The sequence below is a fragment of the Amyelois transitella genome, chromosome 30 (genome assembly GCF_032362555.1).
Source record: "Amyelois transitella isolate CPQ chromosome 30, ilAmyTran1.1, whole genome shotgun sequence".
In the NCBI taxonomy this organism is placed as follows: Eukaryota; Metazoa; Arthropoda; class Insecta; order Lepidoptera; family Pyralidae; genus Amyelois; species Amyelois transitella.
The window spans coordinates 3,488,672-3,515,410 of record NC_083533.1 but is presented as its reverse complement, the minus strand read 5'-3'; the positions used below and the strand labels follow the sequence as shown (position 1 = coordinate 3,515,410).

The 26,739-nt window shown below is 36.7% G+C and overlaps 1 protein-coding gene and 1 long non-coding RNA gene across 2 annotated transcripts in view; one reads left to right on the top strand and one right to left on the bottom strand.

Moving 5' to 3' along the window:
* The window catches only part of LOC106130975 (organic cation transporter protein-like), a 29,950-nt gene extending 4,786 nt beyond the window's left edge, over positions 1 to 25,164 (top strand). The window contains exons 2-12 of the mRNA XM_013329938.2: positions 2,761 to 3,199; positions 14,754 to 14,946; positions 15,980 to 16,109; positions 17,217 to 17,345; positions 17,880 to 18,072; positions 18,641 to 18,746; positions 19,878 to 20,128; positions 21,286 to 21,365; positions 21,750 to 21,925; positions 23,473 to 23,645; positions 24,849 to 25,164. Coding sequence (XP_013185392.1) covers positions 2,817 to 3,199; positions 14,754 to 14,946; positions 15,980 to 16,109; positions 17,217 to 17,345; positions 17,880 to 18,072; positions 18,641 to 18,746; positions 19,878 to 20,128; positions 21,286 to 21,365; positions 21,750 to 21,925; positions 23,473 to 23,645; positions 24,849 to 25,059 — 2,025 coding nt within the window. The 5' untranslated portion in view covers positions 2,761 to 2,816 and the 3' untranslated portion in view covers positions 25,060 to 25,164. The remainder of the gene's footprint in view (positions 1 to 2,760; positions 3,200 to 14,753; positions 14,947 to 15,979; positions 16,110 to 17,216; positions 17,346 to 17,879; positions 18,073 to 18,640; positions 18,747 to 19,877; positions 20,129 to 21,285; positions 21,366 to 21,749; positions 21,926 to 23,472; positions 23,646 to 24,848) is intronic.
* LOC132903792 (uncharacterized) lies at positions 22,583 to 25,087 on the bottom strand. Its single transcript, XR_009657486.1, has 3 exons — positions 25,012 to 25,087; positions 23,467 to 23,583; positions 22,583 to 22,701 (listed from the first exon to the last, which is right to left on the bottom strand). It is a non-coding gene; the product is annotated as an uncharacterized LOC132903792 (long non-coding RNA).
* Positions 25,165 to 26,739: the final 1,575 nt, after the last annotated feature.

The window sequence follows — 26,739 nt, the reverse complement described above, 5'->3', positions numbered from 1 at the left end:
TTACTTAGTTACTTGATTTAAAATCCTTCTAGGTTTTGACCCGGTTGCGTCCTCACCTCACTGGAGAGGAGCCCGGGGTGCGCATTTTGACCTACCTGGATTAGGTCCGGTTTTTTCAAGATGCGACTACAGTCTGATCTCTGCAACCTTTTGTTACATACATACATACATAAAATCACGCCTCTTTCCCGGAGGGGTAGGCAGAGACTACATCTTTCCACTTGCCACGATCTCTGCATACTTCCTTCGCTTCATCCACATTCATAACTCTCTTCATGCCCTTTAAAGGACGTCCTTTTGTTATATAACTAATATTATTCAATTTATTTTCTCTATATAGATATTTATTTAGTTTTCTAGAGTAACCCTAAAACATAACACCTCATTTCTGTGTAGTTGGGTAAACAAAGAGCTATGCGTTGCATCAATGATTACTTTTAAGAGTTCGTGTTCAAACTTAAGTAAGTTTATAATTTATCACTATAATCAGTGTTGATTTTGTCACGTAGGTACCAACTAAATACGCAATTAAAATTCATTATGAAAACATTAATTACCTTTTAAATTATGTACGTTCGAGATTTGAAATGGTTGTGACTTCTGTTTTTTTTTTTTAATTTAAAATGTCATACGAACTACATTCACAATTTTATGCAACCAGCTCTTTTTAAACAAAGAACTTTATTTTTTTTTAATAACCTGAATTTGTCTTATTATTATGTTGTTCGTAAAAGAACTGAGATAACCTACCTAAGTATTAACATTCATACTACTATTGCGGAAGTATTTTTTATTTATTATTTTATTATTTATTTATATGTTTATTATATCCTCGTAAAATCTATAAATCTATATTAGATTCGCGCATTTCTATTTTTGCCACCGGCTTTGTTACCGTGAAAAAATAACGAAGAGTCAATTTGGAAAAGTTAATTTTCCATAATTTACTGATCGGGGACTGGACCCTTGGATCTGATGCGGCAGAACACAATAGATTGAAAAGGCGGTAAATAGATAACGGATATTTGACAAGCCCGGCCGAGTCACATCATACCATAGATTCACCATAGACATCTTATATTTATCATTTTGGGGTAATTTGTGCATGATTAATTTTTTTTTTCAATTTTGCCGTGACTTATTGTACTCATTTATTTTTAGTTTTAACATGATTGTTTTTTTATACTACTTTTACCCGCATCTTTGCCCGCGTTTAATAACGCCATTACATATCGTCTATATCCCTTGCGGGGTATACAGAGGCAGCAGTCTTGAAAAAAATTATAGGCCACGTTCAGCTGTAAGGCTTAATGATAGAATTGAGATTCAAATAGTGTGAGGTTGCTAGCTCATCGTCCAATTTATTAAAGATCCTGATGTTCATTACTCATGGTACCTAAATGTGCAGGATTCAGCCAAGTCACATAATTATCTCACAAAACACGAACAATTCTGCTAACAACCTACTCTGTCATTACCTTGGAATATTTCAAGTATAAAACTATTATGAGTAACTATTATTATACTCAATTCCATCATAACGCCAAACAGCTGAACGTGGCCTATCAGTCATTTCAAGACTGTTGGCTCTGTCTACCCCGCAAGGGATATAGACGTGATTATATATGTATTATTATACTTAACCATATATAATTATAATTATAATTTATAATATTTATATATTTATAATTTTATAATAATGTTATAAAGCTGAAGAGTTTGTTTGTTTGAACGCGCTAATTTCAGGAACTACGGGTTCGAATTAAAAGATTATTTTTGTGTTGAATAGACCATTTATCGAGGAAGGCTTTAGGGTATAAAACATCACATTGCCACTTTTAGGAGCGAAGAAATAATGGAAAATGTGAAAAAAAACGGGGAAAATTATTTATCCTTGAGGGCTTCCGTTGCAAACTGTACCGAAAACGGTTCAAGATACCAAAAATATATGTATGAAAGAATTATTCCTCTTGAAATAATCTACAAAAATGTCAGTCTAAAAAGATAAATTCAAATATGTAGCCAATTGCGACTTAATACTTAGTAGTATCTCTTTTTGAGACATACACGCACATTCACTAAGTCATCTAGTCTAGTTAGATACATGCTTAGATTATTAATCGCTTACGCACCAAACAAGGCATTGTTTCGCAATGTAAGATGTTAAGCCATTGAGATTTATGTCTGCTGGAGAAGAAATCCTATGAAATTTAAGTTCTAATGTTTTTTTTCGGTTAGGAAAAACATCGTCAGAAAACCTGTACAGTCAGAAATCTATTACCTTAACTATGATTCATTAGTATTGGTTTCCGTAAATACATAAGTTTCGTGTAAAAACCTGCTTTACCCATGATCTTAGGTGCACCCTGGGTTCTTCTCCAGATGTAATTCGAATGTAACAGAGCTAGCATCAGGTTAAGAAGGAAATCCTTATGTGTGTGTGTGTATACTAAAAGATACCTAAAGTGCCGTGTGGTTCCTGGCACCAGTACAAAAAAGAATAGGACCACTTCAACTTTTTCCTATGGATGTCGTAAGAGGCGACTAAGGGATAGGCTTACAAACTTGGGATTCTTTTTTTAGGCGATGGGCTAGCAACCTGTCACTATTTGAATCTCAATTCTATCATTAAACCAAATAGCTGAGAGTGGCGTATCAGTCTTTTCGAGACTGTTGGCTCTGTCTACCCCACAAGGGATATAGACGTGACCGTATGTATGTATGTATGTATACTTAAAGATGGTCTATTACTTGTTTCAGATTCACCAATTCTAAAAAAGGCATGCACCAAGACCTCTAAATTCAAAACCGACAAGATGGCGCCACAAGAGCGATCTCCTTGTTGCGAGCAAGAGGACGATTCCCGCCAAAACACAAGCATAGACAACAAACTAGCAAATATAGATTTAGCCGGCGGATTTGTCAACAAAGGCTATTCAAATGACAGTTCCGATGTTGCCAGTACAAAAATTACCCAAAACAGAAGTGAAAATGAACAAAGAAAGAAAGCAACAGATTTCGACGATTTATTGCCATATGTAGGAGAATTTGGACTGTATCAGAAAATATTATTCCTATTAATGATACCATTTGCATTTTTCGTTGCGTTTGTGTATTTTTCGCAAATATTTATGACAATTGTGCCAGAACAGCATTGGTGCTGGGTGCCGGAGTTAGCGAATTTAACCGTCGAAGAAAGGTGAGTAGAAGACTTTAATTATGTAATAAAATATAATTTGTGAGTAATAAGACTTTAATTATATTATTCTTTAGTACCCGGTTGACAGAGCTTTGCTCGGTCTACCAGAGATGGCGCTGATATAGTTTCTTAAAACGCGGTTTTTAAAATGTTTATATATCTTGGGAACCGAGCTTTTCTCGAACCTAGGACCTTGATAAATCGATTCCTTGAGCCGAAAAGCCCCTAATCTGTAACTTTCATGAAAATAGTTGGAGCCGTTTCCGAGATCCTGATTATATATATACAAGAATTGCTCGTTTAAATATATTACATTAGATAGATTATTTTTTGTGCCTTTAATAACATTTTATCAATAAATATATATGGGACAAATGATGCAGGTCGAGTTAGCCCTAACTAACTAACGATACCTACGTTACGTCTTCATTATGTACATGATCTAAACGTGTCTCCTCTCACGCGATCTTCTTTATATTTTCTACTAGCTTTTGCCCGCGGCTTCGCCCGCGCAAATGTATGCTTTCCGCAACAGATACGTATTTTTTACTAACCAATATTTAAGACTTCTCGCACTTCGACACCTATCAAAAAACGAAGTTTCATACAAACTTCCAACCCTTATTTTTCGCCTTCGAGATGCAGTTTTTAAAATCCAATGTTTTAATGATTATTTCATACATTCTAAAATTTTATGTGCCCAACGTTAAAATTGACGAAATTTCATACAAATTTACATCCATACGTCATTACATAGCTGTCATTTTGCGTCAATTACATAGCTGTCTTTTGCGTTTTGTTATTCCAAGTCTGATTCTTTTTTGTTATAACACGTTTTATAGTGACTGACGTTTCATGTCAAGTCACACGGGAACGCTGTCGAACGGGATAAAAAGTATCCTATGTCCGTCTCCTGGCTCTAAGCTACCTCCCTACCATTTTTCAGCCAAATCTGTTCTGCCGTTCTTGAGTTATAAGTGGTGTAACTAACACGACTTTCTTTTATATATATAGAAGATAGAAGAAGATAGATAATGACTGGGCAAATCAGATAAAAAACACAAAGTTTATTTTTTTACTTAAATTATTTACATGCCATTTTCTGATATACCTACAGGTTTTTTTTAAGACAAATGTTATTCAATTCTATTTAATTTGGTTATACCTAATAGGTTTTTAACACGCTTTTCCATATTTTTTTAACATAGTTATTCTTAGTGTGCGTAATATGATGTGGTTTTGAACAAAAAAAAAACACAAAGGTCCGGTTAGATTGAAAGACTTCGATTCCAATAAAGGCCTCCGTTTTTTTTTACAGTAACAAAAACTTATAATAATTGATTAACTTACGTTCGTATACATGAAAAACGCAACAAGATGTTTATGTACAACAAACAGTGCCGTGTGGTTCCCGGCACAAAGAGAAAAAAGAATAGGACCACTACATCTCTTTCCCGTAAATGTCGTAAAAGGCGACTAAGGGATAGGCTTATTAATTTGATATTTTTCTTTTAGGCGATGGGCTAGCAACCTGTCACTTTACATGAATCTCAATTCTTATATCTGTAAGCCAAACAGCTGAACGTGGCCTTTCAATATTTTCAAGATTGTGGCTCTGTCTACCCCCAAGGTATATGGGCGTGATTAAATGTATATCCCAAGTTTAAAAATCCCCAGTTTATTAGATCTTTCCTTGATCGTCTTTTACAATTTTAGCTGGAAAAGAAGAAGGTACCGCCTATTTTATGTAGATATGTAGGTGACTATATGTATGCAAGTAATTTTTTTTTCTTACCCTGTGCAGTTATATAAAACTACCAACATTTAATGATTTTAATCAACCCATTTTTAATTCATAACGCGGTTGGTGAAGAATGTATTAATGAATAAAAATCATTGGATCGTGTAATGATGATTGTCATAGATTATTAGATTCCAAGTAATCTTAAGTATTTTGAATAAATAGAGGTGTTATTATAGTAATGATTCTAAGAAATATCTATCTAATAAGTTGTTTTGTAAATCGATCTTAATGTGCAATTCTTATTTTCATTCAAAATTTTTTTTTTTGACAAATTACACTGATTGAGTTAGCCTCGAAGTAAGTTCGAAACTTGTGTTACGAGATACTAACTCAACGATACTATATTTTATAATAAATACTTATATAGATAAACATCCAAGACCCAGGACAGTCAGAAAAAGTTCTTTTCTCATCATGCCTTGACCGGGATTCGAACCCAGGAGCTCCGGTGTCACAGGCAAGCGCACTACCGCTGAGCCACAGAGGCCGTTTGGTTATAGTTCACGTGAAATTAAACTGTAACAATCAATCAAGGGAATGGCTTATATAAAAGGAGTTTCTTTTTTAGGCGATGGGCTAGGAACCTGTTATAAGTATTTTAAACTCAATTACATCTTAAGCCATACAGCTGAATGTGGCCAATCAGTCTTTTAAAGACTGTTCTCCCTCCCCTGGCTCTCCTGGGTCCCCGCAAGGGATATAGACGTGATTATATGTATGTATGTAAGTAAGTAAATGCTTAATCTACACTAATATTATCAAGAGGAAAACTTTGTTTGTTTGGTTGTAATGAATAGGCTCAAAAACTACTGGACCGATTTTAAAAATTCTTTCATCATTCGAAAGCTACATTATCCACGAGTAACATAGACTATATTTTATTTTGGAAAAAAATAGGGTTCCGTAATAATATATAAAAATTATTGGCAAAACAGCGTTTGCCGGGTCAGCTAGTTGTTCACTAAAGGAGTACATTACAAATATAAAACAGTACAGAACAGAGAGAGACGGGCTTATCCCTTAGTGGGATCTCTTCCAGCCAACCTAAAAAAAAGTCTTTAGATAAAGACTATTTCTCTATAAGCTAATCCAAGGCGTCCTTCACTCTCTGTTGACTGGAAGAGATTGCTTTAGCGATAAGTCCGCCTTTGTACCTCATTACATTCATTCATATAGTCACGTCTATATCTCTTGCGGGGTAGATAGAGCCAAAAATAGAACTTGCAATCTCAACAAGCAATTTCACGCCCTTGGCTGTTGCGACCGGAACATGAATAGGAACAAAGGGTTCATTATTTACAAACAATTATCTGTGCGCAATTAAATTCTTGTACAACTCTAGACTAGAACAATAGTTAGACAGATAGACTCTTTATTGCACCATAAGAAAAAGAAAAACAGAATTAAAAAACACAGGTAATGTGCCGTGTGGTTCCCGGCATCAACATAAAAAAAGTATAGGACCACTCCATCTCATTTCCCATGGATGTCGTACGAGGCGACTAATGGATGGGCTTATAAACTTGGGATTCTCGTTTTAGGCGATGGGCTAGCAACCTGTCACTATTTAAATCTCAATTCTATCATTAAGCCTAACAGCTGAACGTGGCCTGTCAGTCTTTCAAGACTGCTGGCTCTGTCTGCCTGGCAAGGGTTATAGACGTAATTATATGAACGACTGAATGAATTCGTATCAAAATGTAAGCGAAGGCTTTTTTTTTAAGTCAGGAAAGTCCGTCATCTACTCAGCCGGCTACGGAAAGCCGGACGGGTTATGTGGGGCTTGAACCCACTAAAACCACACAGTGCCATCGCCTACCGCTTTGTTGTCAGGAGCATGAACTGCCCTCGCTCATATTTATGCGAAGGCTACATCAATTAAACGTCGGCAAATCCACATTTTATTGGTTAGTTCTGATATAAATCTAGAAGATTGTTATCAAAGTGCGTGATCACAGAGCAAAATGCCGGCCGAGGCGGTGTGCTTTGTTTTGTGCACATGATGTTATGTGGTCATGTGCAATGCCAATATCCTAATTAATTTTATTTATGCGAAAGTAAGTTTGTTTATTTGTTTGTTATTTACGAACCAATTCTTCTTGGAATTTTGCGTGTAAAGATTCTGGAGAAGGAGATTATTTTTATCCCGGTTAAGAAACCGCCGAGCTTGCATGATGAGAGTAATGAATGTGGATGAAGCGAAGGAAGTATGCAGAGATCGTGGCGAGTGGAAAGATGTAGTCTCTGCCTCACCCTCCGGAAAAGAGGCGTGATTTTATGTATGTATGTTAAATATATATACATAGTTCTCGTGGAATTTGTTAAATAAGTACCTACTTTGTAGATGGCGCTAAATTCGCGTGTTTTGGAGGTATTAAATTCGCGCGGGTGAAGCTTTGGGTAAAAGTTAGTTGTAAAAAAATGCAATTAGTACTGTAACGCAGAAGAATAATTTAGCTTTCGGCTAATAATAAGTTCTTTGGAACCCTAAAAATAAAAATCAAAGTGACATGGGAAGGGCACGAGTCAACCCTATTAACAATTGGCTTATTACGACATCTCTACGTCACACGTCATCAGCCAATCACAGCATGGTATGTCATGTCATACGCAGTGAAAATTCTCAATCGCGCAAGCTTTGTTTTTTGTGTAGGTACCTTTAAATGGGACAAATAAGGTACGCAGATCGACTCGCTCAACCTCGAAGTAAGTTCGAAACTTATGTTACGAGATACTAACCCAAAGATACTTTATATTTAACGAAAACTTATGTAGATAGTTAAAAAACCAAGAAAATCTGAAAAAGAAATAGTTTCTCATTATACCCTGGCCGGGATTCGAACCCGAGACAAGCATACTCCTGCTCCGTCAGCGCCTGAGCCACTAGACCACTGGCGCTATTTCTGCAAATAAGTAATATCGGACAGATCTAAACGCTCTTTTCCGGCAGCCTTCCGACTTCGGATGTCCGCCTTTGCTGGTAACAAGGTCAATGTTTTGTTAGTTATATAATCTAAGTAATACTATCACTACATAGTATAAAACAAAGTCGCTATTTTAGTCTGTTTTTCTGTATGCTTAAATCTTTAAAATTACGCAACGGATTTTGATGCGGTTTTTTGTAACAGGTAGAGTGATTCAAGAGAAAGGTTTTTATGTATAATTTTTTCTGAATTTTGCACCCGTGCGAAGCCGGGGCGGGTCGCTAGTAAAATATAAAATACTTCCATTACTAAGTGACTGACTGACAGACTAAGAGAAAATTAAAATTACATTTAAGATTGTGAGAGACTAGTGCCTAAACTAAGCAGAGCTTGAATCTCAGTATACCAGCCTCTCCCCACTTGATGTTCATAGTGTCATGTTGTTATTTCAAATTCAAAAATATTTTATTTAACTCCACAAGTTACACAATAGATAACACATTAATAGTAAAATAGAGAAAACAATTACAAAAACTTTTTGGAGTCCTAGAGACTCAAACTAGGCCGGAACCTGTTGTTATTAAAAAGTAAAAGTATAAAGAGCTCAAATAACTGGATCTAGAAATTGTTAAAACCTTACTATTACCTTCAGGATCGTGTTCAAAGGTGAATCCTCCACTCCAAAGACGTCAGGATACAACCGGGACTTGTGACAGGAGGTGGATAACATTTTAATTTCACTAGCTGCGCCCCGCGGCTCCAAAACCGTGGTAATTTCGGTATACATACATAAAATCACGCCTCTTTCCCGGAGGGGTAGGCAGAGACTACCTTTTTCCACTTCGGAATATGCTAGTAATTTCGGTGTAAGAAGTACCATACATGATGTTATAGGTAATATATTTTTTTTTCGTAATAGATTAACGAACACACATCCCTATAAACTTTCATATTTAATAACATCTATACCTACTAATATTATAAAGCTGAAGAGTTTGTTTGTTTGAACGCGCTTATCTCAAGAATTCGAATTGAAAAATTATTTTTGCGTTGAATAGAGCAAATAAGGAAAAACAAGGAGCAAAGAAATAATGGAAAATGTGATAAAAAAAACGGGGAAAATTATTCATCCTTGAGTGCTTCAATAATGCCCAAAATAACTACCTATTCCACGCGGACGAAGTTGGGGGCACAGCTAGTAGGTAGGATAAAGAACTGCCTTATCAATTTATCCTTCACTATAATTCTGACCAAAAAAAAATACTAAGTGTTGTAACTACTTCTTACAAAAAGTGATGATTATTACGTGTTAATTATATTATAATTTGAATAATTACATTTTTTTTTGCATAAAACTGATTTAAATGTCGTTCACACAGAGCCTTCAAGCTCCGAGCTTGGGTTAATAGATCAAATCGTGTACATAAAAAGAGCAACTTGTATCAAATTAGCATCAGGAAACGCAATTGTTAACAAAAACACGGCATTTTCAACAAAAAAAATTGAAAGCTGATAAAATCTGACACGATTTCAGAAGACTCGTGGATCTTTTTTTCTTTTTAATTGATTTAAATGCTGTTTGGGATTTCCGGTAAAAAAAGGTCGGAAATGGTTTGTGAGTTGTAAGGTTTTTGCAAACTTTGGAATTTTAAAAGACATCAGTCACTCCATCTCAGTTCGGTCCAAAGGTTCGACTGGCAGAGAATGCCTTGAGGTATTAAGTCCACCTTTTGTACATATTACGTGCATAAACATACATACACACATATAATCACGTCTATATCCCTTGCGGGGTAGACAGAACCTACAGTCTTGTAAAGACTGATAGGCCACGTTCAGCTATTAGGCTTTAAGATAGGATTGAGATTCAAATAGTGACAGGTTGCTAGCCCATCGCCTAAAAGAAGAATCCCAAGTTTTATAAGCCTACCCCTTAGTCGCGCGTTTACGACATCCATGGGAAAGAGATGGAGTGGTCCTATTCTTTTTTTTATTGGTGCCGGAAATCACACGGCACGTGCATAAAGTTTAAACAAATAAATAAAAGTTCGGTGATTTTAGTCCACAGAAGTAGCAATCCAAAATTTGCCGTAGTCCTGTCAACTGGATTAACAAGTGATCTATTGTTGATAGAATAGAATAGATTTATTTTCAAAATTGGACACAAGGTATCACTTATTGACGTCACATCACGTAAATCTAATTATAACTACTACCGCTTCCAAAGCGCATGTGTAGAAGAAGCGGCGGAACAAACTACACTGCGGCATTTTCATCGGACGTCAATTTACAAATATAGATCTCTTAAATCTAATTCGTGGACGAATGCACATTGTCTACATTAAAAAATATGAATGAATGTGGAACGTATTATTTCAATACGAATATTTCGTCAAATAAATAAAGATAGAGATAAAATAAAATATGTACACTCTGTACAAATTATGTCAACACCATGTCAAAAATGCACAAGCATTTAAGAGGTCATTATGTCAAGGTCGGGCCACACATGTTTATCATTAATATAATCCTCCGTGCTGTAATACACTTTCCTACAAAGCTCATCTTTAATGTACTTTTTGAATTTTCTATCATTCATTTCAAGAACGTTTAAAGTTCCTATATATGTAGTTACTTACATCTACACTAATATTATAAAGAGGAAAACTTTGTTTGTTTGTTTGTTTGGTTGTAATGAATAGGCTCAAAAGCTTCTGGACAGATTTTAAAAATTCTTTCACCATTCGAAAGCTACATTATCCACGAGTAACATTGATTATATTTTATTTTGGAAAAAAATAGGGTTCCGTAATATATTTGGATTTTTCGGACACAAACTGTAAAAAATCAACCAAAAAGTTACTTATTTTGCGTACGCTGCCTAAACTACAAAAGATAGAACCATAAAATGTTATAATTAATTGTAGATCTTATAAATATCTACAAAAAAGTCCGCGACACACTATACCTATCTATGTCGAGTGAGGCACAACAACCACATTTTTATTTAAAAATCTTGAATTTTTTTGGTCTACATTTAAACGCGTTTTTTTACTCATGCTATTAATCCTTATCAAAATAAATAATTTCATCAATAAGTACAGTTTATGTCGATAATATTTGGTGTTTGAATGATTAAAATTGGACGTTTGGTTTTAAAGTTGTGGTGAAATTAAAATATTACGATTTCTGCTGCACGGCCCGGGACTGCAGGCAGAAGTGACACTTTTGCCGGGAGCAAGACTTAGTTAGCCGCTTTGCGGGCGGTCCTTTAGTTAGTTCTAATAGAGATACATATATTTAGTATCGGCTGTGCATCCGTGCGAAGCCGGGGCGGGTCGCTAGTACATACATAAAATTACGCCTCTTTCCCGGAGGGGTAGGCAGAGACTACCTCTTTCCACTTACCACCATCTCTGCATACTTCCTTCGCTTCATCCACATTCATAACTCTCTTCATGCAAGCTCGGCGGTTTCGGGCACTTTTGACCTGACCCTTTACCAGGACGTCCTTAATTTGATCAAGATACGTTCGTCTAGGTCTTCCCACTCCGACCTTTCCCTTAGTTACTTACCTAGTGTTAAAAATAATCAGGTCCCCCCCCTCCTACCTAACTGCCTTTTTAACGCAGTCGGTCAAAAAAACGCGCGAAACCAATCGAATTTCACGCATTGTACTTATGCGGAAAATATTATTAAATGTTTTTTCAATCACATAATAAAATTGATTGTGTTATAATAATAAAGAATGATATTATTCATTATTTGGTCGATTTGTTACGACCCTGTTAACCAACATTATTCTATTGTTTGATGACCTTTTGTTGAGGTCAACAGTCAATATTTTGCGATGATAGGTGTGGGTGATGACTGAATAAACATACCTACATACATACATACATATGGTCACGTCTATATCCCTTGCGGGGTAGACAGAGCCAACAGTCTTGAAAAGACTGATAGGCCACGTTCAGCTATTTGGCTTTAAGATAGAATTAAGATTCAAATAGTGACAGGTTGCTAGCCCATCGCCTAAAAAAGAATCCCAAGTTTGTAAGCCTATCCCTTAGTCGCCTTTTACGATATCCATGGGAAAGAGATGGAGTGGTCCTATTCTTTTTTGTATTGGTGCCGGGAACCACACGGCATAAGTCTTACATAGGTACTAATATTTTGAAACAAGAGCGTGTTTTGGGCAACCAAACGGAAGATCTTCCGCCATGATTGGTAAACCGTGCAATGTTTTTTTGCAACTCCGCTTGCGCGATTTAGCATTTGTATTTGTTTGGTAAGTATTAAGTTTCCCGCGCGATTTACGGTACTTTACAATACAACCACCCAAAATCTTGTCCATGGATGTCGTAAAAGCGACAAAGGGATAGGCTTATGAAACTGGGATTCCTCTTGTAGGCGATCGGCTAGCAACCTGCCACTATTTCAAAATTCAAATTCAAAATTCAAAATTTTTATTCATTATTATAGGATACTATATATCGCTTAATAATTGTCGTATGGTTTAACAACATTGGTTGACGTCAAATAAATTACTTAAAAACTAAGTTTACTGCCGCTTCCAAGGCGTCAGTGCAGAAGAAGCGGTAACAAACTGCACTGCAGCATTTTCTTCAACAACGTCAACTTCACAATATTAAATTATACTTAGAATAGAATAGAATAGAATTGAAAAAAATTTGAATCTCAATTCCATCGTGAAGCCATACACCTGCACATGGCTTTACAGTCTTTTCGAGACTGGTAGCTCTGTCTACCCCGCAAGGGATATAGACGTGACTATATGTATGTATTATGTTATGCTCAAATAGATACCTTGTGTTTTGTTCACACGCATGATTTCAAAATTTAAATAAGGAATAAATAAATAAATAAATATATATGGGACAAAATTATTATATACTTACGTTATAAATGCAAAAATCTGTCTGTCTGTTCCGTTTTCACTACTAAAGCGCGGGTAAAAGTCTTTACAAGACTGTTGGCTCTGTCTACCCCGCACGGGATATAGACGTGATATATGTATGTATGTTTGTGGGTCTATCATAGTGTATATTTTTATTTTTGTTAACACATTCATGTTCCTGATTGCTTGAGCCAAAAATTATATATAAAAAAACAGGAAGTACTTCGGCCTTTCAGAGGTCAAAATAGTCACGAAAACTATCCATTTTAGGGTTCCTCTCAGTCTAGCCTTGGTCGGGAACCTGTTTTAATTTATTTATTGATTATTCTGACCAAAATATGACCTTAACGACCACACAAGATCAATGTCAAAATCTGTGTCAACTTGGAAGTGAAAGATCTGGTTTTGTCAGGGCAATTAGAATATTTTTTTGGGTTACGTACCCAAAGTGTAATAAACGGCCTCTGTGGCGCAGCGGTAGTACGCTGTCTGTGACACCGGAGGGCCCGGGTTCGAATCCCGGCCAGGGCATTATTAGAAAAGAACTTTTTCTGATTGGCGTGGGTCTTGGATATTTATCTATATAAGTATTTATAATAAAATATATTATCGTTGAGTTAGTATCTCGTAACACAAGTCTCGAACTTACTTCGAGGCTAACTCAATCCGTGTAATTTGTCCCGTATATATTTATTTATGGGACCCATTACTAAGACTTTGCTATCCGTTTCTCTGTCATCAGGCTCTCACATGAACCGTGATAGTTGCCGCTACAAAAACATAGAAGTACTTAAAAAAAAAATTAAATATTAAAGGCCGTCTCGTATAAAAAACGTAATTTTTTTCTTGTAATTTTTTTTTGATTTAATTCCCACTTGAATATCTATGGAATGTAAGGAACCATTCGCGTGCGAATCCGACTCGCACTTGGCCAGTTTTTATGCTTGCCCGAGGCACAGAATTACGTTGACGAATTATGCAAAGCTCTGGTTTTAGTTAACGTCAAATTTAATTTAGCCGGTGACAATAATGGTGTCAGAATTTAACTTTATCAGAGATTTACAGCTTGTTGGTACTTATTGATTGTCATTTAATTAATGTTGTGTAACAACACTTACACTTTAATTAATTTTAATGCGAAAAACGATACATACATACATATGGTCACGTCTATATCTCTTGCGGGGTAGACAGAGCCAACGTGGCCATTCAGTCTTTTCAAGACTGAATGGCCACGTTCAGCTATTTGGTTTAATGATAGAATTGAGATTCAAATAGTGAAAGGTTGCTAGCCCATCGCCTAAAAGGAGACTCCCAAGTTTATAAACCAATCCCTTAGTCGCCTTTTACGACATCCATGGTAACGAGATGGAGTGGTCCTATTCTTTTTTTTATTGATGCCGGGAACCACACGGCACAGGAGGCTCACTCAATCTGAATAATTTGTTCCGTATATACTAGTTCTACATTCATTCATGTTTTTTTTTTAATGTAGACAATGTGCATTTGTCCATGATTTAGATTTAAGAGATCTATATTTGTATATTGACGTCCGATGAAAATGCTGCAGTGTAGTTTGTTCCGTCGCTTCTTCTGCACATGCGCTTTGGAAGCGGTAGTAGTTATAATTACATTTAAGTGATGTGACGTCAATAAGTGATAACTTGTATCCAATTTTCAAAATAAATCTATTCTATTCTAACCTGTCACTATTTGCATCTCAATTCTATCACTAAGCCAAACAGCTGAGCGTTGTCTATCAGTCTTTTCAAGACTGGCTCTGTCTACCCCGCTAGGTATATAAACGTGATCATATGTATGTATATATGTATGTATTCTATTCTATATATTTTATATCTCAGAATAATAAAAAATAATCTAGCATATATACCTACCATTTTTTTTCAGACGAGCCCTTGCCATCCCCCCAAAGTCTGAAGGTCTGTTCTCCCACGAGAGGTGCCGAATGTACTCAGCGGACTGGGTAGCGGCCCTAGCCCAGGGCAGGTCTACCCCTGACGACGAGTGGGACATCGTACCCTGCACCCACGGGTGGGAGTACAACATGAGCGATGTGCCGTACGAAACTATAGCGTCCCAGGTTTGATTCTCAATAACATTTTAATTGAAATTATTTTTATGTTTTACAAGCTGTCCCGGCAGAAAATTATTTTTATGTTTAATTAGCTGTAGGTACCGGCAAACATCGTTTTGCCGTATAAATAATTTTTAAGTAAGTTCGTAAAAGTTTTCTCGTAAAATACTCGTAAAAGAACTGTTGTTCACCCTTGCCACAATTTTGTATATGATCCTCTTATTGTCAGGTTGGCTGGAAGAGATCCCACTTAGGGATAAGCCCGCCTTTGTACTGTACTGTTTTTATTTGTAATGTACTCCTTTAGTGAACAATAAATCATTTACTCACTCACTTAAGTTCTGGCAAAAGGTCAGGTCAAGAGTACCCGAAACCGACGAGCTTGCATGAAAAAGTTATGAATGTAGATGCAGCGAGAGAATTATGCAGAGATCGTTGCATTCGTCCACAATTTAGATTTAAGAGATCTATATTTGTACATTGACGTCCGATGAAAATGCTGCAGTGTAGTTTGTTCCGCCGCTTCTTCTACACATGCGCTTTGGAAGCGGTAGTAGTTATAATAAGATTGAATTGGTAGTAGTTATAATTAAATTGAGTTTGTATGAAAAAGTTATGATTGTGGATTCAGCGAGAGAATTATGCAGAGATCTTTACAAGTGGAAATATATAGTATCTGCCTTCCCCTACGGGAAAGAGTTACTTATCGTCGGGGATAGTTCAAATCCGCGTAACTAGCATTGGATAATTCCGCGTATATGACAAATGTAGCCATTTTAAGTTTTCGCGGGAAATTCACGCTAAATCTTGATAGGCTGCCACCGACTTGAAACTAGTTCATTTCGACCAAGAGATAGAACACATTACTAATTACTTTTTGTGTAAAAATGAGCCTAAAATTAATTGAATTAATAAAGTTATTAAGTTTTAACCTTCCCCTGTTAAACTGGATCTATTGCAGATACGCACATTTACGTATGGTAGATTCGCGGATTTGCACTATCCCCGACGTTATGTATGTATGTATAACCTGTTACAGCTGGACTGGGTGTGCGAAAAAGACAACCTACCAGCAACGGCTCAGGCTATCTTCTTCTGCGGCGCCATTGTGGGGGGTCTCGTATTCGGATGGATAGCTGATAAGTATGGCAGGATACCAGCCTTGGTTGGTAAGTATGATCATAGCATACAAAGTCTCCGTCATCTTTGCAGGACAAGTTACACTGATTGACAGTTTTCCATCATGACCTGGCCGGAGATCGAACCCATGACTTTATAGTTCAGAGGCGGGAATCCGACAACTGCACCAAATAGGCTGTTAAATATAATTTGAGATCATGGTTGCACATCTAGTTGTTTTAATGTGCAGGTTACCTCTCCATTTAACCCCTCGTTGTATGGTCAAACTATACCATAATTTTATTGCTGACTAGAGGACCCGACAGACTTGGAAAAAAATTTGTAATATGACAGTCTTTTGTTCCGATCTATTAGACCAACATTGCTTAGACAACAGTGAACTTTATCTATTAGCAATAAAGTTAAAATTGACTGTACGTATTAGTTAGAAAACGTTTGTATGGCAAATAGAAAAATGCTGTTTTGAGGATTTTCCCGGCAATTATTCGAATTTTTCTCACCTTTTAAACCTTCCCTAGACCTCCACGAATAATTCAAGACCAAGATAAGATAAATCCGTTCAGCCGTTCGCGAGTTTTAGCGAGACTAACGAACGGCAATTCATTTTTATATATATAGATAGATAGATATTCAAGTCATTGTTGCCTGGCCGTGGTAGGATTTGAACCTGTACTTCCTTGTGCATCACGCTTTTTGTTCGGGCATCTGGCTTGCTCAATATGTAACCATTAACGAAAGTATATATAAATATAAGGCCAAATTACACGGATTGAGTTACCCTCGAAGTAAGTTCGAGATTTGTTTTACGAGATACTAACTCAACGATACTATATTTTGTAATAAATACTTATATAGATAAACATCCAAGCCCAGGCCAATCAGAGAAAGTTCGTTTCTCATCATGCCCTGGCCGGGATTCGAACCCAGGACCTCCGGTGTCACAGACAAGCGTACTACCGCTGCGCCACAAAGGCTGTCAATTCTCTGGTGAAAAAATCTCTCTCTCTCTCGTGTGTATGCTTCCATATTGGTTTAGTAGTGAATAAAAATATAGCGTGTGCCTGTGTGAGACCACAGAATCCTGGTTCATGGCTAAAAAAGACGACGAAATTAAAGGTTGTTTATTCTCATTACAGGAACAAATATAATTGGGTTTGCCGCTGGCGTGGGCACCGCTTTCTGCGACAGTTTTTGGACATTTGCATTATGCCGGTTCCTCGTCGGCCTGGCTTTTGATAACTGCTTCACAATGATGTACATTCTGGGTGTGTATATTTTCTCTGTCCTGGGGAAATAACTCTCATCATCTCTCTGTCATTCGGAGGCTAAGAGTCAGAGGTAATAGAACTAAGGAGAATCATGAAAGATGTTTTAGGAAAAGTGTAAGAATTATAAAAAAAAAGAAGACCACTCCATCTCGTTCTCATGGATGACGTAAAAGGCGACTAAAAGATAGGCTTCTAAACTTCGGATCCTTATTTTAGGCGATGGACTAGCAACCTGTCACTACTTGAATATCAATTTCATTATTAAGCCATACAGTTGAACGTGGCCTATCAGTCTTTTCAAGACTGTTGGCTCTGTCTACCCCGCAAGGGATATAGACGTGACCATATGTATGTATGTATGAAGAAACAGAAGAAGCTGTATGTATGTATGCGTTTAGGTATATGTATAACGTTACATCATTACTCACTTGAGATCGTTTTTAGGCGAAAAAAAGGAAGATTTTTTTTTAAAACAAGATTGTATGTAAGTATGTCGATAAATAAATTATATATCTATCTATATATTTACAGTCCTCGAATACGTGGGCCCGAAATGGCGTACATTCGTCGCTAACATGTCCATCGCATTGTTCTTCACCCTGGCCGCCTCTCTTCTCCCCTGGATTGCGTTGTGGGCTGATGACTGGAGAAGGTTCGCCATTGGCACCAGTCTACCCTTCGTCTTGGCTGCAGCTACACCTTGGTTGGTTCCGGAGAGTGCCAGGTGGGTCGAGAAACTAGGTTAATTCAGAAAAGGATGGTGTATTATAAACATGTTCAAGTCGAATGTAGCACGTGCCTTGTGGTTCCCGGTACCGATACAAAAAAGAATAGGACCGCTCCATCTCTTGCCTATGGATGTCGTAAAAGGCGACTAAGGGATAGGCTTATAAACATGGGATTCTTCTTTTAGGCGACGGGCTAATAATAGACCATGACTTCTACTCCATCTTAATACATACATACATAAATATGATCACGTCTATATCCCTAGCGGGGTAGACAGAGCCACCAGTCTTGAAAAGACAGATAGGCCACGCTCTTTTGAATCGAATTTGAATCTCAATTCTATCAGTAAGCCAAACATCTTGGCTTAGTGATAGAATTGAGATTCAAATAGTGACAGGTTGTTAGTCCATTGCCTAAAAGAGGAATCCCAAGTTTATAAGCCTATCACTTAGTCGCCTTTTACGACATCCGTGGCAAAGAGATGGAGTGGTCCTATTCTTTTTTGTAATGGTGCCGGGAACCACACGGCAGTCCTCTTAATATTTATATCCATATTTTTGCAGATGGTTGGTATCCCAAGGGAAAATCGACAAAGCGCTGACCATCATGAAGAAGTTCGAGAGGATAAACAAGACAAAGATACCAGATAAGGTGCTCAGCGAGTTCACGGTAAATAAAACGATTAATCTGATCAATTAATAAAATTTACTCTACCGTTACTAAATACATACATACATAAAATCACGCCTCTTTCCCGGAGGGGTAGGCAGAGACTACCTCTGTCCACTTGCCACGATCTCTGCATACTTCCTTCGCTTCATCCTAATTGACAGTCAATATACAGGTAAATTGTAGCGTTGTTGGTCGAATCGGTAAGGCAATCAGTGAAAATGCGTGTCACAAAAGGCACAGATTCGAAGCCCTACCTGGCTATGTACCAATGACTATTTTCGAAGTTATATACATTAGTTTGAATACTAACCGATGCTCTTACGGTGAGGGAAAACATCGTGAGGGAACCCGCACATTCAGGCAATTGGATGTGTAACCATGATCGATCCAATACGGGTTAGGTTCCCCTGCAAAGGTTGCGGAGGTCAGACGGGAGTCGCTTCGTGTGAAAACCTGACTCACCCAATCCAGGATCCAAGGTCAAAGGCATACCCCGGGCTTCTTTTCAGAGGGTTGAGGATGCAACCGGGACTAAAGCCAGGAGGAAGAAGAAGTAGTCAACATACAGGCAAAACACTTAGCTATAAGAAATTGAAATTTGCATAATTCTTAGAGAACATATAAGAAAACTTATTAAGTTGGACATCTCAAAATTGGAACGGGAATCAAATAAGAATTTTTCGTACACGCAGTCGACATTCTGGGCAAAATGCTGTTTGATCGAGAATAGAATAGACTAGATTTATTTTCAAAATTACATTTATCACTTATTACTACCGCTACTACCGCTTCCAAAGCGCATGTGTAGAAGAAGCGGCGGAACAAACTACACTACGTCAATAAACAAATATAGATCTTTTAAATCTAAATCGTGGACGAATTCACATTGTCTATATAAAAAACATGAATGAATGTAAAACTAATTCAATACGAATATTTCGTCGAATCTTGAGTATAAGATCAGACCTTAGCCCCCTAGTGTTAGCGCTGAGGGTATTACAAATCACACCTACAGAGATATGAGAGTATTCGATAGATTTATGGCCATCTCCAAGGCATCATATACTATAATGATTAGAACTCGTTCCGGTAATAAACTCTATTAACTTCCAACAAATTTTCGTCCAGGAATCCTCCTTAAAAACTATCAAAGATTGCGAAGCGGAAAGCAGGACCTACTCCGTTTTGGACCTCTTCAAAACTCCCAGACTAAGGAGGAACGCTGTCCTCCTGATCATCATCTGGATGGCAATATCCCTGGTCTTCGATGGCCACGTCAGGAATGTCGGATCTTTGGGTTTGGATATATTCCTGACCTTCACCATCGCTTCGGCGACGGAATTGCCCGCTGACACTTTCTTAACTGCTGTTCTGGATAGGTGAGTCTTTGAACATACATACGGTCACGTCTATATCTCTTGTGTGGTAGACAGAGCCGACAGTCACGAGAAGACTGATCGGCCACGTTCAGCTTTTTGGCTTAATGATAGAATTGAGTTTTTTTATCTTCAAAAATTCAAAAAAAAATTCAAAATTCAAAATTTTTATTTCATTATTATAGGATATTATTATATCGCTTAATAATTGTCGTATGGTTCAACAACTTGGTTGACGTCAAATGAATTACTTAAAAACTAAGTTTACTGCCGCTTCCAAGGCGTCAGTGCAGAAGAAGCGGTAACAAACTGCACCGCAGCATTTTCCTCAACAACGTCAACTTCACAATATTAAATTATACTTAGAATAGAATGTGGACGGGAGAATACATTGTTCACGGGAGATTTATATATTTATGAGATTTAATATTGAAAAAAGAAAAATATATATATATATATATTTTATGGATTGCCAATTTTAAAAAGATTTTAAAAAGTTCATGCTTTGGCCAGGATTTGAACCTGGGACCTCCGGTGTCACAGACAAGCGCACTACCGCTGCGCCACAGAGGCCCAGATCACATAATTATGCCTTACTAGAGGCCGCCCGCGACTTCGTCCGCGTGGAATCATTCCCGCGGGGACTTCGGGATAAAAAGAAGCCTATATGTTATTCTGGGTCTTCAGCTACCTACATACCAACTTTCATCGTAATCGGTTCAGTAGATTTTGCGTGAATGAGTAACAAACATCCATACTGACATCCTGACATACTCACAAACTTTAGCATTTATAATATTAGTATAGATTTATTTATTTTTGTTTACTTACATACATATCATCACGTCTATATCCCTTACGGGGTAGACAGAGAACAGTCTTGAAAATACTGAAAGGCCACGTTCAGCTGTTTGGCTTTTTGATAGAATTGAGATTCAAAAAGTGACAGGTTGCTAGCCCATCGCCTAAAAGGAGACTCCCAAGTTTATAAACCAATCCCTTAGTCGCCTTTTACGACATCCGTGGGGAAGAGATGGAGTAGTCCTATTCTTGTTTTTCTATTGGTGCCGGGAACCACACGGCACTTTTAGTTTATTTCATTGTATAATATTAGATAGTCAGTATAAATATGTATATAACTATTTATTCTTTCTTCACAGATGGGGGAGAAGGTGGTTGGCTTGTGGTTCTATGGTCATCAGTGGAATCTTCAGTTTACTGGCCACGGCTGTTCCAGTTGGTAAATATCATTAACATTCTTTTTCTTTCTTCACTTTCAAGGACCAAATTTTGAATGTCTGAAGTTCTGTCTCAAGTTAATAAACCTATCAATTGGTCGCCTTTTACGACATCCATGGGAAAGAGATGGAGATGCCGTAAACCACACGGTATATCACTATATTACTATAGGTATTACTATATTATGTAATTAAGGACGTCCTGGTAAAGGGTCAGGTCAAAAGTACCCGAAACCGGCGAGCTTGCATGAAGAGAGTTATGAATGAGGATGAAGCGAAGGAAGTATACAGAGATCGTGGCAAGTGGAAAGAGGTAGTCTCTGCCTACCCCTCCGGGAAAGAGGCGTGATTTTATGTATGTATGTATGTATTATTTTCCTTCCCAGGTGGCCCATCAGCGTCGCTCGCCATCTTGGGTCGCTTCGCTGTCAACATATCATACAACATTGGTCTGCAATACGCCGCGGAGTTACTGCCCACCGTGGTCAGAGCTCAAGGGGTCGCCCTAATCCATATTATGGGCTACGTGGCTTCTATTGTCGCACCTTTTGTTGTTTATTTGGTTGGTACTTTTTTATTTATTTATTTACTAATTTATGTACACAGAAAACATCGAGACTGATAAACACAAGAAACAAAATTACAAAGGTTCTGCTTATTTCAAAAGAAATCTCTTCCAGCAGACCCGAGATAGGAGACATGATGGAAAGGGTGACAGGCGTGCACTCCACTCACACAACTAATAATAGTCATACATAAACAAATACATAAATAAAATATAATAAAATACATAATATAAATACAAAATAATAAACTTACATAAAGTAAATACAATATATACCAAATTAGCAAGGCTTGGAGAGGTAATAAATTTTAATTATTTTTTTAAATTGGGACAGTTTTAATTATTTTTTTATTATCATAACTCAAATAGCTGAACGTGGCCTAACAGTCTTTTCAAAACTGTTGGCTCTGTCTACCCCGCAAGGGATATAGACGTGATTATATGTGAAATGTGTCCTTTTTACTACGCTTTTATTAGCTTGGGTTGTATGTATGTATGTAACGGAATCTTTGAGCTTAATTTATTTAAAACTAGCGGCCTAGCGAAATCACAGAAATAAAAAATAAAATCACGCGACGTTGTCAGTCAAAAACAGCGAAAAACCTAAATCGCGCAAGCAAAGATTTCACGGATTGGAGCATATATACAACCTCCGACACAACATCGTCTGTCGCGCGGTTCCTCAGACATCACACCAGCCTGGCGGAAGATCTTACCTTTGGTGGCGGTCGAGCCGAATCATCGTTCCCGCTATAGATCCGACAAACCTCGTTCTGTCAAAAAGATTGTGTAATGTAGTTGTTTTTTGTTTTTGCCTTTTTTATATTTGGGCAAAAAAAAATTTAATCTATTCATTTCAGTCGAAAATACTACAAATATTTATATTCTTTTATTATATGTATAGATAATACCGGTTGACTGGAGGAGATCCCTTCATGGGATAAGTCCGCCATTTCAAGTGATTTGTTCCTTTTATTTGTTCCTTTTTAGTGCCGTGTGGTTCCCGGCACCAATTCAAAAAAGAATAGGACCACTCCATCTCTTTCCCATGGATGTCGTAAAAGGCGACTAAGGGATAGGCTTACAAACTTGAGATTCTTTTTTTAGGCGATAGGCTAGCAACTTGTCACTATTCGAATCTCAATTCTATCTTAAAGCCAAATAGCTGAACGTGGCCTATCAGTCCGCTCAGGACTGTTGGCTCTGTCTACCCCGCAAGGGATATGGACGTGATTATATGTATGTATGTATGTATGTTGTTCCTTTTATAACTATGTACGAGTACTGTCTTGTTTCTGCGTAATAAAGATATTACAAACAAACATAAAAACAAATAGTAGAATGTAATAATAAATAGTATAATGTGGATGAAGCGAAGGAAATATGCAGAGATCGTGGCAAGGGGAAAGAGACTACCTCTTTCCACTTGCCACGCCTACCCCTCCAGGAAAGAGGCGTGTTTTAAGTATGTATGTATAATGTAACGCGAAAGTTTCACATCGTTTACAATTTCATGGTTAAAACAATTTCTGTTCCACCTCCAGGCGAACATCTCCCAGGACCTTCCACTCCTGATTCTTGGTGCCCTGGGTATTGCCGGGGGGTTGCTGTGCCTGTTCCTACCAGAGACTATGGACACGGAGATGCCCCAGACCCTGCAGGATGGAGAGAACTTTGGGAAGGACCAGAGGTTCTGGGATATGCCTTGTTTCCCTAAGTAAGTGGAATGCTTCTGACATTAGCAGGCAAGTGCCGTGTGGTTTCCGGCACTGTGGAATAGGACCACTAGATATCTTTATTCATGGGCGTCGTAACAGGCGATTGAGGTAATAGAACCACATTTAAATAAATAAATAAAGTAAATATATACGGGAAACGGGACAAATTACACTGATTGAGTTAGCCTCGAAGCAAGTTCGAGACTTGTGTTACGAGATACTAACTCAACGATACTATATTTTATTATAATTATAAATACTTATATAGATAAACATCCAAGACCCAGGCCAATCGGAAAGAGTTCTTTTCCCATCATGCCCTGGCCGGGATTTGAACCCGGGAGATCCGATGTCACAGACAAGCGTACTACCGCTGCGCCACACAGGCTGTCAATTCTCTAGTGAAAAAATCTCTCTCTCTCTCTCTCTCTCTCTCGTGTGTATGCTTCCATATTGGTTTATTAGTGAATATAAATAAAGCGAGTGCGTTTGTGTGTCTCTTGCCGTGCAGATTGTAAAAGTCCATCAAGGGAAAGGCTTATAAATTTTGGATTCTCCTTACAGGCGATGGGATACAGCGACCTGTTATTTGAATCTCAGTTCCATCAAAAAACCATACAGGTGAACGTGGCTTTTCAGTCTTTTCAAGACTGTTTTTCTGTCTACCTCGCGAGGGCTATAGACTTGATTATATGTGTTAACATTACTTATAAAAAATAGTATTTTTATTTGTTGGCAACACAGATTTTGATTTTGACGTTTAGAATTAGTCGCGTTTTTTTGGTGGAAGCTATTAAAAAAAGAAGTGAGGTGGAGCTAATAAGATACATTGTAATTAAATAAAGAAAGAAATTGTTCTTGTATAATTTGGTCTTTTATAACATACTAGCTGTGCCTGCGAGACTTCGTCCGCGTGGAATACACATTTTGGGCATCATTGAAACCCTCAAGGATGAATAATTTACCCCGTTCTTTTCACATTTTCCTTTATGTCTCCGCTGCTAATAGTTGCAGGGTGATGTTATATAGCCTAAAGCCTTCCTCGATAAATGGTATATTCAACGCAAAAAGAATTTTTCAATTCGAACCAGTAGTTCCTGAGATTAGCGCGTTCAAACAAACAAACTCTTCAGCTTTATAATATTATTAGTGTGGATATAATATTAGTATGGATGTTTGTATTATTTATAATATTTTTTCAGGAAAAAACAAGAGGAAGACGAAGAAAATCCAGGACGTTACGTCAAACGGGCGTCGATAGCGGATCAGGATAACTTCTTGAGGGCTGCCCCAAGTGCCATAGGGTCCCGGGCCTCATTTAGGGCTTCCATCAGGGCCTCAGCCAGGTCTAACAGGTCCACTTACCGAAATAGAGACGTGAATGGGGGCGAAACTAGCGAAAATGTCGTATGAAAAGTGCACGCGCCATTTTGAATTTTGTGTTTAATTTTGACAATGTCAAATTAAGTACTTTGACATTGTCATGATGTTGTTGAAATATTGACATTTCGTTCTGGAGATAAATGTGAATGGCTGTGTGTATTTCATGAAAAATTTAATGTTATTGTAAATGCGAAATTGATGTTAATAAGAGTACAAAATTAAATGTTTTTTTTTAATGACAGTATTCGAAAAATTACTGTGATATATTGTGCAAATTGTGTACTTAAATTGGATAGTATTAATTGACTTTTTAAAAATAATTATTAATCTCAAATTCTCCTATAAAATGTTTAGTACAAAAATAATAATACCAGATAATTTAAAAAAATGTGATTTTGTCATGCCTAGTGTTTATTTTTTAAGTTACTATAGTGTCTTTATTCATACTGTATATGTCAGAAAAAAAAAACAATTTCTGTAAAATAAACTTATTGGCAACATTTTTCTTTTTTGTGGTCTATGCTTGTGTGTGCGTAAATTATTATCTTTGCTCATTTAATTTATGTGTTCAAAATGCAACTTGATTTTAATTAGGTTATATAAATAAAAATCTTTCATTCACACAAATAAAAAAAAAATAATTATGATAATTCTTAAAAAAATATTTATTTAATTTAAATTTTGATTTGTGAGTTCTGTTAATAAAAATATGTAAGGTAATTTTAATTAGGTTGCATTTAAGTTAACAAAAATAATTTTTAAGTTTAATTTATAGTAATAGTAAGTTACACTTAAGTTTTACTTTGAATTAATTAGTTTTATTATAAGTTATTGATTTTGAATTGCGAAAATTGAAAGTAGCAGTATTTTTTATGTTGCCATCTTAGAATGAGCATCTCACAATTGTGAATATAAATTAAATTTCTGTGATAAAAAATTAAATGATAATATTGATACATAAACATGCCGTATTTTTTTCAGACCCTGTGATTATGTAAGAATAAAAAAATATACGTATTATTAATTGTAATTTAAATGTTTCGGAAAATTTACAAAGACGATTAAGGGAATAATTATTTAGTCTAGTGCAACATGCTTATAAACTTAGGATTCATCTTCAAGGCGACGGGCTAGCAACCTGTCACTATTTGAATCTCAATTCAAAAAAAACTTCAAAATTTTTATTCATTATTTTAGGATACTATTATATCGCTTAATAATTGTCGTATGGTTTAACAACATTGGTTGACGTCAAATAAATTACTTAAAAACTAAGTTTACTGCCGCTTCCAAGGCGTCAGTGCAGAAGAAGCGGTAACAAACTGCACTGCAGCATTTTCTTCAACAACGTCAACTTCACAATATTAAATTATACTTAGAATACTTAGAATAGAATGTGGACGAGAGAATACATTGTTTAATTTTATATATTTATGAGATTTAATATTGAAAAAAGAAATATATATATATATACATACATATACATATACTCTGTACATAAATCTTTTTAAAATTGGCAATCCATAAAATATATAAATATATATATATATATATATATATATATATATAAATATATATATAAATATATATACTACTCTGTCAAGAAAGTAGCAGGAAAAGATCAATAATACACAAACTGTTTGTTATTCATCAAAATTTATTTTATCACCTTCAAAATATGCTCCTTTAGAAACGATACACTTACGCCAA